General features: G+C 43.6%; 8 protein-coding genes across 8 annotated transcripts; 4 read left to right on the top strand and 4 right to left on the bottom strand.

The window, feature by feature from the left end:
• Window positions 1-147: 147 nt before the first annotated feature.
• SAMD00019534_108360 (hypothetical protein) lies at window positions 148-2253 on the bottom strand (the record flags this gene model as incomplete). The annotated part of the gene is made up of 5 exons (XM_012893865.1): window positions 148-346; window positions 436-994; window positions 1095-1304; window positions 1382-1682; window positions 1756-2253. Coding segments are annotated over 5 exons (1767 nt in total), but the record flags the coding sequence as incomplete, so codon positions are not given.
• A 1098-nt stretch (window positions 2254-3351) lies between these two features.
• SAMD00019534_108350 (hypothetical protein) lies at window positions 3352-4342 on the top strand (the record flags this gene model as incomplete). Its single annotated transcript, XM_012893864.1, has 4 exons — window positions 3352-3568; window positions 3653-3861; window positions 3947-4132; window positions 4220-4342. The coding sequence occupies 4 exons, from the start codon at window positions 3352-3354 to the stop codon at window positions 4340-4342; spliced, it is 735 nt and encodes a 244-aa protein (XP_012749318.1).
• A 410-nt stretch (window positions 4343-4752) lies between these two features.
• Window positions 4753-5969, top strand: SAMD00019534_108340 (hypothetical protein; the record flags this gene model as incomplete). The annotated part of the gene is made up of 4 exons (XM_012893863.1): window positions 4753-4764; window positions 4821-5347; window positions 5412-5627; window positions 5792-5969. The coding sequence occupies 4 exons, from the start codon at window positions 4753-4755 to the stop codon at window positions 5967-5969; spliced, it is 933 nt and encodes a 310-aa protein (XP_012749317.1).
• A 606-nt stretch (window positions 5970-6575) lies between these two features.
• On the bottom strand, window positions 6576-7919 carry SAMD00019534_108330 (hypothetical protein; the record flags this gene model as incomplete). Its single annotated transcript, XM_012893862.1, has 4 exons — window positions 6576-6968; window positions 7034-7121; window positions 7200-7659; window positions 7745-7919. The coding sequence occupies 4 exons, from the start codon at window positions 7917-7919 to the stop codon at window positions 6576-6578; spliced, it is 1116 nt and encodes a 371-aa protein (XP_012749316.1).
• Window positions 7920-8722: 803 nt separating this feature from the next.
• SAMD00019534_108320 (hypothetical protein) lies at window positions 8723-10080 on the top strand (the record flags this gene model as incomplete). The annotated part of the gene is made up of 4 exons (XM_012893861.1): window positions 8723-8825; window positions 8953-9157; window positions 9240-9518; window positions 9627-10080. Coding segments are annotated over 4 exons (1041 nt in total), but the record flags the coding sequence as incomplete, so codon positions are not given.
• A 558-nt stretch (window positions 10081-10638) lies between these two features.
• On the bottom strand, window positions 10639-12222 carry SAMD00019534_108310 (hypothetical protein; the record flags this gene model as incomplete). Its single annotated transcript, XM_012893860.1, has 3 exons — window positions 10639-10891; window positions 10960-11163; window positions 11231-12222. 3 exons carry the CDS (start codon window positions 12220-12222, stop codon window positions 10639-10641), a joined length of 1449 nt encoding a protein of 482 aa, XP_012749314.1.
• A 589-nt stretch (window positions 12223-12811) lies between these two features.
• Window positions 12812-14350, bottom strand: SAMD00019534_108300 (hypothetical protein; the record flags this gene model as incomplete). Its single annotated transcript, XM_012893859.1, has 4 exons — window positions 12812-13699; window positions 13773-13867; window positions 13944-14206; window positions 14277-14350. The coding sequence occupies 4 exons, from the start codon at window positions 14348-14350 to the stop codon at window positions 12812-12814; spliced, it is 1320 nt and encodes a 439-aa protein (XP_012749313.1).
• Window positions 14351-15000: 650 nt separating this feature from the next.
• On the top strand, window positions 15001-16722 carry SAMD00019534_108290 (hypothetical protein; the record flags this gene model as incomplete). The annotated part of the gene is made up of 5 exons (XM_012893858.1): window positions 15001-15131; window positions 15197-15668; window positions 15742-16211; window positions 16279-16552; window positions 16663-16722. 5 exons carry the CDS (start codon window positions 15001-15003, stop codon window positions 16720-16722), a joined length of 1407 nt encoding a protein of 468 aa, XP_012749312.1.
• Window positions 16723-16745: the final 23 nt, after the last annotated feature.

Below are 16745 nucleotides of genomic sequence, written 5' to 3'. Positions count from 1 at the left end.
TGTCGTCGTCGTTGCATTGTGTTTACGGGGGGATTAGCGCGGCGGTGTGGACACAGGAATGTAGAGAGATAGGAGAAGGGATGGAATGGATGTTTTACTATTTCTATGAGAGGTTGACTAACTACTCACTAACTTTAACTTTGATTAATCAGACTTCAAGTTCTTATAGATTCTCTTTACAAATATTAAAGAACTGAAGAATCCAACGGTGCCAAGCATGATGAAGAAGAAGTAGCATACGATGAACATGTACGTGAAGTAAAAGGTCGTCTGCAGCAGTCCGTACATGTGTGATCGGTAGTAATAATAGAATATACTGTAAATGTAAATGAATATACCTGTCGAGCTGTTTGGAGTTGAGTTGGATTGAGTTGAGTGATGAGTTAGTACATCATGTGAGTGAGTGTAGACACCATCCTGGACTTGGATACATACCCTCCATTGATAAAGGATATCCACCACCATCGATGATCTTCCATTGATAGTTGGAAATAGGTAAAGGCTACAGTGATGCATGCTGTGACGATGATCAGGATGATGAACACTAGACAGAGGATACCGTATAGTGTGTAGGAGTTGTGACCCCACACAGAGTTGAAGATGTAGAACAGCTCAATGTAGATGGCACTGAATGGCAGGAAGCCGGCCATCATCATCTGGAAGGGCAGACGACGGTACCAGGGGATGGGTGGGATCTCGCGTGGGAAGTTCTTGGTGCGGCAGGGCACCTCGAGCTGGCCCGACAGACGGCGGCCGGCAATGCCTCCAATCACCGTCAGGGGGAAGCCGACAAAGGCCCAGATCGTCAGCACCTCGATGATCGTCAGGATGGGGATGGCGACGGTCGAGTGCCATGTCACGGCAACCGTGTTGGAAAGGAATGCAACGCAAAGCAGTGGCACAGTAAAAATAGTCGCAGTCAATACAATGTTCCAAGTCCATTGCAGTCCTCCCATGTTTTTGTACATTTTGGCTGATTGGAAGCCAGAGATAACTAAGTAGTTTGATTGATTATGAGTGAGTGAGTGTAAGTATGATGTGAGTGATGGTGATGCTCCAACTGTTGATTGATTGATTGATTGATTGATAGTTACTTGAAGTAAGAGCGTAGAGAATGATACCAGCAACATACATGTTGCCTCCATTGTTTGGATAGAAGATGCCAAACAGTGCCAGCAACAGAATGCCTGTAACGATGGTGATGAACTGCCAGCCAACACCATACAGTGCCGAGAATATGCTCTTGTGTGGAGGGAACCTAAACACATCGCCATGAATCAACTTCCATCCATAGTCCTCTTGGTCTGCATACATTGAATGTTCGATCGATTGATGTGTTAGTGAGTGTAATGATCATGATCAATCAAGTATAATAACATACAATCACCTTCCTCTTCTTCGTCAACCTTTGAATATCTAGAGTAGTCGTTCTTGAGCACTCTCATGATGATGATCGAGAGGAAACCTGTGAGAGAGATCACCAAGAAGAAGGAGTTCATGATTGATAGCCAATGAATCTCTAGCTCCTTTGGGAAGAAGTCTTCATACAATTCCATTCTCTTTGAGAAGGGGAAGTCGCGTGGTGACCATGTAGCCGAGTAGGCCAATGTAACCTTTAACTCATCCTGATCAGCCAACTCAACTCCACTCAATGACTCTGTATCTATCTCAATGCGAATGACCTGTGAAGTTGATAGATTGAATGATTAGTTTGATTGAGCTGAGTTTGAATGAGATGAACAACGAACAACATACTTGATTATCATTGAATTCAACATGGAATGGAAGATGAGTGAACAAGACATATCTTGTAGTCTTGGTGATCTTGTCCTCTTGGGAGGCACCAATGTACGAGAAGATGGGCAGGTCGTCGTAGATCATCTCAGCATAGTACATTTCGTCGATTGCCTCCTTGAACTTGGCAATGTCCTTCTTGGTGAGCACCATCTCGCACAGGATCTTGTCCTGGAGGTTCACCTTGAAGGGCAGGTCGTAGTCGGAGAGCACGGCCGAGTCGCCCTTGAGGATCTCGCCCAGCTTTGTCTTTTTGTGCGTCAGGTGCTCAGGCTTGCAGTAGGGCAGCGTGTAATACTCGTAAGTCTCTGTTGGGTTGGAGAACGGACCAACATTATTAACATAGAATGGGATGTTATCGCCATGCTTGTACTTGTGACTGTCGGCTGCCATCACCAATGATGTCATCATCGCCACAAATGTGATGATCATCATCACACTACTCTTTGATATCATCATTGCTGCTTTCTGTTATTGTTGTCTTTGTCTTTGTCTTTGTGACTATATTATATATATATATTTGTTGTTTGATTGATTGTTTGGTTGATTAATTGAATATAGACATACACACCACAAACATATATATTATTATAAAGATACAATATTTGTATAAATATAAATATAACAAGATAGATAGAGAATGTGTGATTGAAATGACTTAAGAAGAATGTTGTTGACTGACACAAAGTTAGAAGTTTGGGTGTATGCGTGGCACGCCAAAGGGTCTCACTCATCTTGTGGCCTTGGAAAGAAGTTGAAGAAAGCAACACACAGAATAAAGTTGAAATTGTGTTGAGTTCAACTCAAAAACAACTGTGATGTTTATTTGATTGATCGTCATACGAAGAGTCAGACGAAGTTGGTGCGATGATGGATTATGCCATGTCAGGCAAGGTAAATTAATTCAGATCATATCGCTGAGGGAATTGTTTATCATACATCACCTCGATCGTTGTCAACCACCTATGCATTCCCTAATCCTCCGGCAAGAGTAACATTAAGTGGTCAATTTTCCCATGCCCAGGCTAAAAATCATAATGATTATCTATCTTCCTACACATTCAAAGAAAGAAATGATCATAATATATCATTTTCCCTTTTGCTCAAGGTTACTTCATTCAAACATTCAATCATTCAAACATCTATCTAACAGTTGTGGAACTAGTCCAATAAAATTGATTGCACACATAAAAGAGTAGATGGTCATGTGACTTTGGTAGTAATGGCTGAAGCACAAGTGCTCCACCTTTGTCATGACTATTAGCGACACTTAGTATGGTGTCCATCAATGTGCGCCTCGGTACAAGGTACAACGACTGAGCTTGGTCCATCCCTTCCATGCTCAGGCAATAGTACTTCATTGACATCCATCCCAGACACCTAAACATCTTTGTGCGTCTCGTTTGTTTTTTTTTGTTTTGGACTCTGGGTGATGATGATCAGAAATGAGAGAGTTTCGTCTCGTCTGTGTGTGATTGAATGAATGATTGAGAGGAGACTCTATAACTACAACAACTACTTATTAATACATATATATAACTAATATAGAACAGGAAGATGTTGGGCAGATTCAGCGCAAACTCGATGAAGGGTGTCACACAGCTGTTGACAAAGAGTGGAGTCAATTCACAACTGTTGCAGCGATCATACTACAGAATGCCAGAGGTGCCCTATCAGACCAAGGGTCTGTCGCCCTTCCTCTCCGATAAGGCCATCGCTGCCCATCTCGAGTTGCATCGTGCTGACATTGACAAGGCTAACAACCTCATCGATAGTATGTCGTCTCATTCGTTCAATCATTCGTCATGCGATCATCATCAACTCACTCTAACAACAATATCATCAACAACACTATAAGACACTCCATACAAGGACCAACAGATCATGCATACTCTGAAAGCATCATGCACTGATAAGGAGGATGCAACATTCTTCCGTCTGGCTTCATCCCATTTCAACCATTCATTCTTTTGGCGCAGCATCACCGATCGTGTCACCACACCATCGACCTTCATGCTCAAGGCATTCCGCATGGACTTTGGTTCCTTCAAGGACTTCCAGATCAAAGTATGTGTCTCAGCGATTGATTGATCAGGATCGCGAGGAGTTGGAATGATCCCTCTAACATCATCATCATCATTGGACACTATAGTTCTCGCAGAATGCATCAGCAATGGCAGCACCAGGATACACTTGGTTGGTGTTCCGTGGTAAATCACTAGAGATCCTGAACACCTATGATTACGGTTCACCATACGAGATGGAGAACACCTATCCACTGCTCTGTCTCGATCTCCACGAACACTCCTACTATCTCGACTATCAGAACAACAAATATGTATGTATCACACATGACCGACTGATTGATAGATACATGATACTTACCATTCAATGATTGATCAATCAATCAATCAAACTTATACAGAGATATATCGCCAACTATTGGAACTTTATCGATTGGGACTTTGTGGAGGAGAAGTTTATGAATGCTTTGCTTTTCGATAAGGAGACAAAGACTAGAGTGGAGGGTCAGACATTGGACGAGTAAACCTTTGGACATTCCATCCATCCAGTCAGTTGATTGATTGATTGATTGATTGACGTGCACGATCGAACCATTTCCCCAAGCCAACCATCATTATACTCGACACTTTTAACCATCATTCATTCATTCATTCATACATAACGAACCATCGCGATATATATATTAAACTACCCTTACTTGATAGCAACATAAGCATGCTCCTTCCACCTCTTCATTTGTTGTTGGAAGTTGGGAACTCCATCAATTAAATCTTATTTTTTCTTGAGTTGTTGGGTGAAGAAGGGGAAAGAAGAAGAAGTCAAACACACTTACTTCATTCATTCATTCTTGTCAAACACACATCATAATAATACTTGTTATAATATATATAAATTCATATAATGGTATGAAATATGATGATTGATTAGAAGAATATGATAATAAGAGTAATATACTAATATACTTCATTCATGTATGATGATGTTGGATGACGAATATATAGGACGAACCAAAGAGAGACGAAGTAGGCCAGAACCCAGATACCTACGACAGATACTCGCCATCGAGACGTAGCTCATCGTATGCGGACTACCCGCCACCACCCCCACCCCCTCCCTCGGGATACGGTAGCGGTGGCTACAGCAGCAGCTATGGCAGCGGCAGCGGCTACGGCGGTTACGGTGGGGGATATGGCGGCGGCTACGGTGGTGGCGGCGGCGGTGGCTACGGCGACTATGGTGGTGGCGGCGACCGTCGCTATCCATCGAGATACAGCAGTGCAGGAGGTGGCGGCTATGGTGGTGCCACCGGTGGGGGATACAGAGATAGAGACTACAGGGACTCGAGAGACTATGGTGGATATAGTCGCGACCCATACAGAGATGGCGGATACGGTGGTGGATACGACCGTCGCGGCTACGGCAGTGGCGGTGGCGGTGGCGGCTACGGTGGCGGTGGCTATGGAGGAGGCTACGGCATGGGTGGTAGGGACAGAGGTAGCCCCTACAGAAGACCACCCAAGAAGGAGAAGTATGTTTGTTATATTAACTTAATGTTATGATATGATACTAATACACATGTTATATCCACATAGCCACATCATGGACCCAGAGGAGAGAGAGAAGAGCAAGTGTCTGTTCGTTGGCAACTTGCCATACCACTTCAACGACACTCACTTGTCGTCGCTGTTTGGTAAGTTTGGTCCATTGGTGAATGTCAATGTTGGCATCGACAAGCGCACTGGTCACAACAAGGGCTTTGCCTTCATCGAGTTTGAGAACAAGGCCGACGCCGAAGAGGCCTACAAGACGTAAGTAGTCCAATCACACACAAACACAAATACATCAGCAATGCGATTGAATCAAAACCCAAGACGAGGACGAGGATGAGGATGACGATGATCAGTTGCTCATATATACCGCCGACATGTCGATACGATTATGAACCGTTCGATACATTATCACGCACGATTAGCTATACGACCACCGATGTCCATGGAAGACGATTGAGACTGGACTGGGATGTTGGAATGGCCAAGAAGGGCATCACCAAGACCACGCTGGCTGGCGCTCCAGGCGGCGTCGGCGACGCCTACCCACCCGTGTCGGGCACCCCCGAGCACCCCTCATCTATGATTTCGCACCAGCTCTAGGATCAGAAGCGAGTGCGCTGGCGAGATCGACAAGACATAGATATGGATCGAAGTGTGTACCACCAAGAGGACAAGTGGACCCGAAGAAGACGTGGACCAAGATAGATAGTAGATATAGTAGATAGATAGATAGATGATGTCAATAACAAGTCAGTTGAACATAACAATGTTGGATTTGCGCGCGCGCGTAGGCGAGTAATGGAGTCATCACGATCACACAATCGGCGGATATGACACGGATGTTATTTGATATAATAATGGATGGATGGATGGATGGATGGAAGGATCTTTGATAATGATAATGATAATAATGATGACTATGATTGGGATGTGGACTTTGTGGATAGTATGGATAGTTGTGGATAGTGTGGACCTTGTGGACCTTGTGGATTGACGCGTAGACTATGTGGACTTCCACGGACTAATGGATAACTTGATGTTGATGATGTTGATGTTGATGTGCGCGCGTGCGAGCGAGTGAGCGAAATAGTAAGGTATGTATACAGTATCCCATCAATTGATATTTAACTCTTGTTCCCACCAACCCAATAAACATACACTGTGTCAATAGTTTGTTAATTATATGTATAAGAGAGTCAAGGTTATCTATTCCTCGTCCTCCTCATCTTCATCTTCCTCTTCATCATCTTCCTCCTCACTACTATCCTCCTTTGATTTCTTCTTAGACTTTGATTTCTTCTTGTTGCCAGACTTCATGTTTGATACACCTGTTGGACAGAGATGATTGATCCGACACTCCTCGCACTTGGGTCGCACCGGCTGACACACAGTCTGTCCAAAGCCCACCAGTAGCTTGTTGATATCGCGCCACCTTTCTTTTGGAAGCCAATCCTGCAGTGCCTTTGCAGTATCGTCTGGATGTGATGTGCTGACCCAACCCAACCTATTCACCAATCTATGTACATGAACATCCACTGCAATGCCCTCCACTCTTCCCCAAGCCACCTGTACAATCAAGTTGGTCATCTTTGTTCCAACCTTTAAGTAACATTGATTAAGTCAGTTGGGGCGTGTGATGGCGATGATCCATGTTCATTACTTACTCCTTTCAACTTCATGATCTTGTCAAACGTTGGAGGTATATCACCTTGGTACTCATTCTTCAATGTTTGTGCTACTTCCTTGAGATAACTATGTCGTGATGGATCATTAGTATGATTGATTGAATGGATGAGTGATTGGGATAGTTCCAGGATGGAGGGTACATACATAGCCTTCCTCTTGTAAAATGACACTGGATATAATAGTGTCTCGATATCTGATGTGGACGTGGCAATGATGTTGTCCACGGTGAGGCCATGTGCCTTGAGTTTCTTCATCGCTGCATCGGTCACAGCATCTTTTGTTTGTGATGATAATAGACATGCTACCAACACGTGGAACCTTGACACCTTGTCCTCCAGACCAGGATCACTAAAGGCCTCACAACCTGCCCAATCGACTGGTGCCTCTTGCATACCCCTCATCTCTGCGATCAACTTCCACTCCTCCTGCCAATGTTTCCTTGTGCTCTCCAGTTTATCCACTGCCTTTCCAACGCGGCCAGCAGTTGCCTTGGCCGTACCCGTACTCTTTGTGCTACTACCAACTTGTTTTGTGGTTGTACTAGTACTGGTTGTTGTTGTCGTTGTCGTTGTCTTTGTTGACGAACGTAACTTCTTCCTGATCACTACCAATGTATGATTGATTGATTGATTGATTGATGTTAGTGTGTGCGATGGACCGACAGACTTCAGCTTCAATGATGATCATACTATCACTGCTGTTGCTGTTGGCATCATCAGCCTCATCGGTGAACCCTGATAGTGTGTCAGCTGCTGCCTCAGGTTGGTCTTCATATTCAATCTTCACTGGTGTCCTCTTCCTTCTACCGCTGAGACTAACACGACCAGTGGTTGTTGCTGAAGATGTTGTTGAAGTAGTTGACATCGTTCTTTTAAGTTGTTGTTGTTGTTGTTGACTCAACCAATATTGAGACGAGTAGTCAACCAAGTAATGTAGTAGTCGTTGATGTTGAAGTTGAATGTTGTCGTATCTCTGAAGTGCTAGTGGTAGTCGTAGACGCGAGAGTTGTCGAACCAACATTTGACTTTGACGACGCGGAGAATCTTTGTCTTTAAGTCTCGTGTCTCGTCTCTCGTCTTGCGCGCAAGGCTACCAAAGATGGGGAGAAGTGGATAACTTGTGGATAGGTCGATGGACTCCAAACGATCACTCACAACCTGATTCTCACCACTCGCTAAAGCTTCAACCAATCAATCGATCAATCAATCCAAAGCACGTATTCATTCATTCATACCATCAACCAAACAGTTTCCACCAGAGACCATGAGGTGAGGTCGAACAGATAGATCCAAAAACACACTAATAATAGCCAGAAAGAAAATAAATTAAAATTAAAAAATGTACAAGTCTGATTGGGGAGATCCAGTTGTGCTTGTGTTTTTGTTTTTTTTGTCATCCATGAAGTGTGTGAACGTGTCTGTTTGTGAGAGTTGAGTTGATCACCACCTTCTTTCCCTTTAATCGTGCTTGGTGTTGAATGAGGTGATTGACTGTGCGTGAGAGAGTGAATGAATGAATGAGAGCGGAGTGAATGAATGAGTAAGAGACACACACAAGGTTTGAAATAAAGATATATATCTATCTTAGAAGAAGTACATATCCATCACCAAACATATATACATTATATCTATATATACATATACAAATATACTTTAGATTTTTAAATAATGTCATCGGATATATCAGAGAAGATACAACAGGCTCGCAGAGATGCTGAGGCCATGAAGGAGCAGATCAGAACAAACAGAGATGTTATGAATGATACCTCACGTATGTATAATATATATTATTCAATCAATCAATCAAGATCAATCATAGATAGGGCGATAAATGATCAATCGATGGATGGACATGTTTAGACTTATACATTCGCGATCAATCAAACAACATATTACAGTCAAGGTATACACTCGTGACTTGCCAAACTTACCAAAGTTGGAGGGTAAGATAAAGATCAGAAGGACTCTCAAGGGTCATTTGGCAAAGATCTACGCCATGCATTGGGCCGAGGATTCAGTTCATCTAGTGTCTGCCTCGCAAGACGGCAAGTTGTTGGTCTGGGACGGTTTGACAACCAACAAGGTGCACGCCATCCCATTGAGGTGAGTCACATCTATGTACACCAATCAGTCAATCATTATAACTTACTAACATGTACATTATAATGTTGTTGTTGCTTGTTAGATCATCATGGGTGATGACATGTGCCTACTCACCATCAGCAAGCTTTGTTGCTTGCGGTGGTCTCGATAACATTTGTTCGATTTACAACCTGCGCAGCAGAGAGGTTCCCATCAGAGTGTGCCGTGAGCTCAACTCGCACACTGGTTATCTGTCCTGCTGCCGATTCCTCAACGACAGACAGATCATTACTAGCAGTGGAGATATGTCTTGCATCCTCTGGGACATTGAGAACGGTACCAAGATCACAGAGTTTTCCGATCACAATGGAGACGTCATGAGGTAAGTCTCCGTCCTACATTGATTGATTGATTGATCGATCGATCACGTGACGACCATGACTGACAATGATCCACCGCCTCCCCTCTTTCTTAACTCCTATTCCTTTAGCGTTTCCATCTCCCCAGACAAGAACTACTTCATCTCGGGTGCATGTGACGCCACTGCCAAGCTCTGGGATATCCGTGGAGGCAAGTGTGTACAGACATTCACTGGCCATGACGCCGATATCAACGCCGTCCAGTACTTCCCCAACGGTTTGTCCTTTGGAACTGGTTCAGACGATGCCTCCTGCCGTCTGTTCGACATTCGTGCCGACCGCGAGTTGATGCAGTACACTCACGACATCATTTTGTGCGGTATCACGTCGGTTGGTTTCTCCCTGAGCGGCCGCTTCATGTTTGCCGGCTACGACGACTTCTCTTGCAACGTCTGGGACACCCTGAAGGGCGAGCGTGTCGTCTCGCTCACCGGCCACGGCAACCGTGTCTCTTGTTTGGGCGTGTCGACCGACGGCATGGCCCTCTGCACCGGCAGTTGGGACAGTCTTCTCAAGATTTGGGCTTAAAGAGAGAAGTGACTGTAACAAGAGAGAGAGAGATCAAAAGCAAGGAGGTGGCGTTGGCCAATGCCTCCCGACCGACCCAACAACACTCATCATCAACATCATCATCAAAGCGACCCATCCACCCCCCAATCGTCAGCCAGGCAGACAGCAAAAGCGACCCAAACGCCAACGCATACAGCAGAGGCAGCAGCTGCGTCAGCAGCAGCTCCAAGGAACATTGTATAATATATATAGGATCAACACTTAGTGAAGTGTAGCCAAGCAACAACAACCAGCCAACCAAACAACCAAACTTCAATGATAACCAAAGTAATAACATTAACAATCAATCATCTTCATCACTCTTTGTTGTTGTTCCGCTCCACATTCCAAGTAGTAGTAATAACCAACCAACCAAACAATCAACCAAATAAACACAATGCTTAGACAAACGTCGCGTCGTTGTATACTTCATTGTTCATTAGTTCGGTAAATTGGAAATGTATTAGCATGATGGGTGGATGGTATCCACTTGTGAACTTGCAAGAGTCTTGTAGTGACTCCATAAATAACTATTTAGTTGATTGATGGCATCATCGTTGTCAATGGAGCAGTGCCAGACGTGTCTCCATAATCAAAGCCAACACTCATGATTGGTAGTCTCTCCACCATGAAGAACATCACATCCTTCGACGTCCAGTAGCTCTTGTGCGCCACTGGCACTGCTTGGTACTCTGATATATTAAACATACTTGGTTGCAGTTTGTAATCAAATCTACATCCTCCAAAGAATGAGAACGTCTCTTGCAGTTCAACCTTTGGTTCATCCCTTTTGATTGATTGAATGAGTGTGTCAGTGAGTGGATGTTCCATTGATTGATGAATGAATGGACTTACTTCTTCTCAACTACGTAGGTAGTGTTTCCAGCGTCACTGTCATCATCGGACGTGTCGTCCAGGGGTTTTAGATTGATCTGTGCTGGCGTAGCCGGTTTCTCAGACTCAAGATTAGGTGATCGCGCTGGTGATTGTGTTGGCGAACTAGTTGAAGATGATGTATTGGATGGATTCTTTCTGAATGCCTTGACCTTGTTGGTGAGTCTAGTATATGTATTTGTCCAAGTTAGTACATGTCCAATGGGCTCATTTCCATGTCCAAACAACTTACAGTGATAGCTTGGATGAGAAGTTTGTTGTGATTGGGGACTTCTTCTTGACGAGATGTGGAATGATTGTTGGTGCTAGCTTGGTGAAGCCATCATCGATGAGTGGCTCCACTAGATAGGCGACGGGATCGGATTGGTCGAGTATGTTGAAGAAGTTGACACACTTTGGTATGGACAGTCTGGTGTGTCCGCGAATGGTGTACAGCACGCCAATAGGCGAGCCAATGCTAAATAAGTTGTAGACCTCAAAGTCCAGCTGAGGGAATGAGAGATGTGGCAGCAAAGAGTCGCCTGGCGATGAGGAGGCATCACTGCCAACTCCATCGTCGTCCTCATCGTCTTCGTCGCGCGTTGCGCCATCCGCCTGTTGCTGACGGAACTTCTTCCACTGATATATGTTGCCCTGCGTGGTTGTGCAGTGCTCGCGGTCCGCGCCATCCTTCTGATGGCATAGTATGTCGTATGTGATCATGCTGCCGAGTGAGTGCGCCAAGATGTGCACCTTGCCCTTGAAGTCGGGACACTCCTTTAGGAACTCGCGATACTTTTGATTGAGTTGCGCGCCCACCTCTGTGTAGATGGTCTGGCTGTAGGTGGGGGACGTCCAGAACAAGATGTCCAGCATCGTGTGATTGACAAACTCGTGTACCAGGGGTATGGATGGTGGCGTGACCTTCTCAATGAGTCTGTCGGTCTTGGAGTGCAGTGCCGAGTGCCACTCGACTCCGACGAAGCGTGCCTTTCGCGCCTGAACGCCAGCTGTGCCACACACCGTGTCGTAAAGCACGTTGGCGCGTTCAATCTTGCTATACCAATTGTCTTCATGTTTGCCAATGCCATGTACCATCAGAATCAGATTGTCCACTTCCAATGGTTTGATTGGCACCTGTTCCACAGGTGTTGGCGTGGGTGTTGGGGCGGGAGTGGCAGTTGGCGCTGCAGTTGATGCAGTCACGCCTGATTGTGTTTGTTTATTAGACTTTTGATCAGTCATTACTAAATTGTCAATCGATCAATATATGTATATAACTATAATATTGTTATTATTACTATTATTATTATTATTATTACAATTATGATACAGATACATGTAATGTATATATATCACTTCTGGTTCTTAGTAATACAAGTGATTGATTATTTGTGGACTGACTCATCGATCATCTCAATAGTAATAACATTGCCACCTCCCTCATCAATCTTGTCAGTTGATTTAGTGAGCAAAAATGCGACGAAACTGTGTTGGATGTTTCGTCTGATGCGTGTTGAGGTAGTTTCGCCAAGATGGATTGTGGGCGTGGGGAGTGGGGTTGATTGCTGGCTCTCACTAAATCTTAGCCGATCAAGAACATTGTCGGCTTTGCAGATTCATACGACCAATAACCCGAAGTCCAGAGATATTCATTGAATGATTGATTGATTGATTGATTAAGAGATAATTGTTAACATGTATTGATACTTGTAATGTGTGATTGATGTGAAGGATAGTAGAGGAGGAAGAAGTAGCATTGATAGGAGGAGAGGAAGGACAGGGTCGTGATCATACAGTCAATCAGTCCCTGGGTACATGTGTGTGAGAGTGTCTATATACGGTTCTGATAAGTGCCAGCCTTTGTAAGGTATCGCACCCACTTGATTGGAGTGTAGTTGCTCTTCTCAATCACCTTGAGGAATCGCACGTGGAAGCCAGATGCTGTGAACATTGTCACTTGGAACTCCATGGAGATGGGCGGACGCGACCAGGCCTTCTTGTCGAGATTGACTGAGGCCACCAGGTCGACCTCAGCTCGCAGCGTGAACTCTGTGTCGCCTGGGAAACGTCTGATGCGCCAGACGATGGCGTCCTGCTCGGGGATGTACTTGGCCTTGCCGGCGGCCACCACTATTTTACAGACGGCCGTGTTCTTGGGCGTCGGGATCAGCACCTTGACGTTGGTGCCAAACATCTTGGAGTTGAAGTTGGACTTGACCGTGACGCTGCACTCGATGCGCGTCCTTCCCATCTCCTTGACCATAGGGATCACCTTGAACGGCAGGTTGATGTGCTCGGTCGAGCGGTACTTCATCAGCTCAAACTCTCCGTCGGGCGGCACAAAGCTGATTGTGCGGTCTGAGTCGAACTTGCCCAGACGGACGCACTGATGGAAGGTGATGTCGTCGATTTCCACGCCATTTCCGCGGCGCTTGGGCGCAGATGGTGGTGCCTGCGACGTCGTGCCCTTCTCCTTGTCCATCAGCATCTTGTCGTTCATTCCAAACTTGCATTCGGGCATGCCAGACAGGTAGCACTTCATCATAACCTGGCCCGTAACATCAGCGCGAAGTACATTACCCTCTGCCGACATCAACAGGTTCACAGACTCGATCACATCAATGTATATCTCATTCTTCTTATGCTTGATATCTGGTGTTCTCCATGGTGTAATACCTGTTGCTTGAATAGTAATCTTTGATAACTTCTCCTGCTTCATCTGTTTGTTTGTAGTTGTTCATGTGTCAATGTGACTGTCGTCTTCCGATCAATGAATGATATTATGTCCTTACCTTGTCCATTGATTTCAGCTTGCCCTGACCTTGAGTGATACATAACTTCAAGGCATCGAATGAGCAGTTCTGTGGATATCCAAAGTCAAGTATCTCTGTTTGTAGTACGAATGATGTGAATGAGTATGATTGATCGATTGATTATGTGATCATATGCCAGGAATAACATACCATCCAACAACTCATATACAAGTACAAAGTTGTTACGGACTGATTCTTCATTGACAACGTCAAAGTATGACTTGAATATCTCGACCAATTGATGTAGTAGCTCAAACACCATTCCAGCGTTAACATTCTGACGTGTCACACCGACCAAGTAGAGTCCACCAGTCTTAATGTACAGGAATGAAGTGGATCCTATCAACTTGACCGGTGATCTACTCTCCTTTGCTGACACTACCTCCAATCTAAATGCATTGGCTACACCACGGCTAAGTATATATATATACATGTTAGTTCATTCATTCATACATGGGTATGATGTGATGCGGATGCTCATACCTTATATCATCTCTGTATATACGAGAGATGAGTACCTCTCCCTTACTATTCATCAAGAATAGTGCACTGATCATTTTTTAAATATATGTTGTTGTTGATGTACTTCTTCTTTCTTCTTTATTGTTTTCTACTGAAATACTATATAATATATATATATATATTCTTGTTTAAGTCCACTCTATATCTTTAACTCTGACTAACTAATGTACATCATAACATTTATCTTCACGAAATGAGATGAATGTGATATCAAATGTGTGTGTTTGTTCACTTTTACACCAACCACATCACAATGTAATCAACCAACACACAACAAATTAAAAGTTTGAGCACACTTTAATATTAAATGGAAATCCTTTGGCAATTATTATTGAAATTGAAGACTATCAATGTCCATTCCAATCAGTTTAATTCAAAGGTATTAATAGTTGATTACCTTTGTTGGGGAACCAAAGCTGAAAAATGACATTGTTATGATACTTAATTCTTCCAACGGACTTCACCAAGATTACCAATCAACTCGGACATTACACTACAATCAATCAAATTAATAAATAATAATTAAATTTATATTTAAATATAATTAATCTAGATTATTTAATCTTTTCCAAAACAATCTATTGGAAATCCTTCAACATTGTTTTGTGATCAAAATATCTTCAATTTCAATCATTTTGATTTTCGATCGAGGTGATTTCATAGAGATATAATAATATTTTATAATATGATCACATCAGATACATTGGACCAATGCTTACAGCAGAGGCTGACACATGGTAATGATAGGTTCTACTCACTTACACCTCAGCTCTGTGTAGACAAGGCATATCCATTTAAACAACAAAACAGGGTGGTGTATGTATTTTGATTGATTGATTGATTGATGTTACACTTACTCACAAATATATATACACACATAGTATGTTACTGTCCGATGGTCAACACTATGTTCCAGCGATATTCAATGAAGGAGGCATAGATGGTGATGGACTTCAACTTCTGATAGAGTATGAGATGGCTCAACACAATAAACCAAAGATGTCAATCAATGTCAGACTGCAGAAGTTCAAGTTCACGATCAAAGGATACTTCGTGGTCTATGAGTTGGATATCGTTGGACAGGTCACCTTTTGTGAAGCAGCACCAGCCATTCATCCAATTGCCCAACCGCGTCAAAGTGACAGGTTGGTGGTTGGGTCCAATACAACAAAGATAGCGGTTGGTTGTAATAATGGACCACTATACAACGTCGTGGAGGAGATGACCGTTTACCTCAATTATGATTGTGGTTGCCAAGAGCTGATAGATGCGCTGTCTGTGGCACTGGCAGCATCATCACAATCACTCGATCAACACTACTTCATCAATGCCTTCTTGCCACTCATTTCCAAGGTATGTAGCTCTGTGATGGATGATCATTGAATGAGTGAGTGACTAACATCCACCATCCGTCCATCCCATTCAGATGCTTGGCAATCAATATACTGTTGAACGCTGTAAATCAAATGGAGTGTATGATTTGGTAAGCAAGTTGTTGAACAGGAATGTATCACAAGATCATGCACTATCACATCTGGACTCCGCCCTTGAGGAACGACATTGGTCATACATGGTGTTGGTCGATCAATCATTCCTCAACACATTGTTGACACCTCTGCGCGCCACACACGATCAAGAGCGAATCGATCATCTCTTTGAACAATACATCAACTTGATGATTAACTATATTCATCTTGACAACAATGGTTATGACAATATTGTTCAAGCATTTTGTGATGAACATCAAGGACAAAGACGTGGCATGATCAATGATCGACTCAATCGATGGTTCTTCTCGCCTTCGACGTCCAAAGACATCAAGCTCAGATATCTTGGACTCAAAGAAAGAATAGTACCTCCAGTCCACCTTGTACCCCACAAGCAAGAACTCTTTGAGTAAGCTATCGTCCATCAATCTACCCGTCACTCACTAACTCACTTACTCGTTCACTCATTCATATAGCCTCATGGTGTCCTCGGTAGACGATTATCAACATGATCGGAAAAATGTCTTCATCCCCACTCTTCTGAAGTTGGGTAATGAAGTGATTGATGAGGATAGGAATCAACAATTGATGATTGACATGTTGTTCAATCAGCACAATATCAACAGACGATTCTCATTGTTCAATCCATTCATCCGATCATTCCAATCCTGTTTCGATCATTGTTTACAAAATCTTGACAATTTCAATAAGAGTATACTGATCAAGAGGCTTGGCCTCGAGTATCCAAAAGTAAGTACATATGGCGGGTAGGCAACTTTGAGGCTTGTCATCCCATCACTCACTCAATCAAAATCACTGGAATCATCCCAATCAATCAATCAAGTTTCATTCAAATGTAGTTGACTACCTTGCCAAGAAACAGGATATCCTGTGCCTTCAAGGCATCGCTCATTGTCTGAGACTGTGCTCAGAGAATGGACAG

This window comes from Acytostelium subglobosum (assembly GCF_000787575.1).
Source record: "Acytostelium subglobosum LB1 DNA, scaffold: scaffold29, whole genome shotgun sequence".
Lineage (NCBI taxonomy): Eukaryota > Evosea > Eumycetozoa > Acytosteliales > Acytosteliaceae > Acytostelium > Acytostelium subglobosum.
This window is presented reverse-complemented; position numbering and strand designations above follow the sequence as displayed.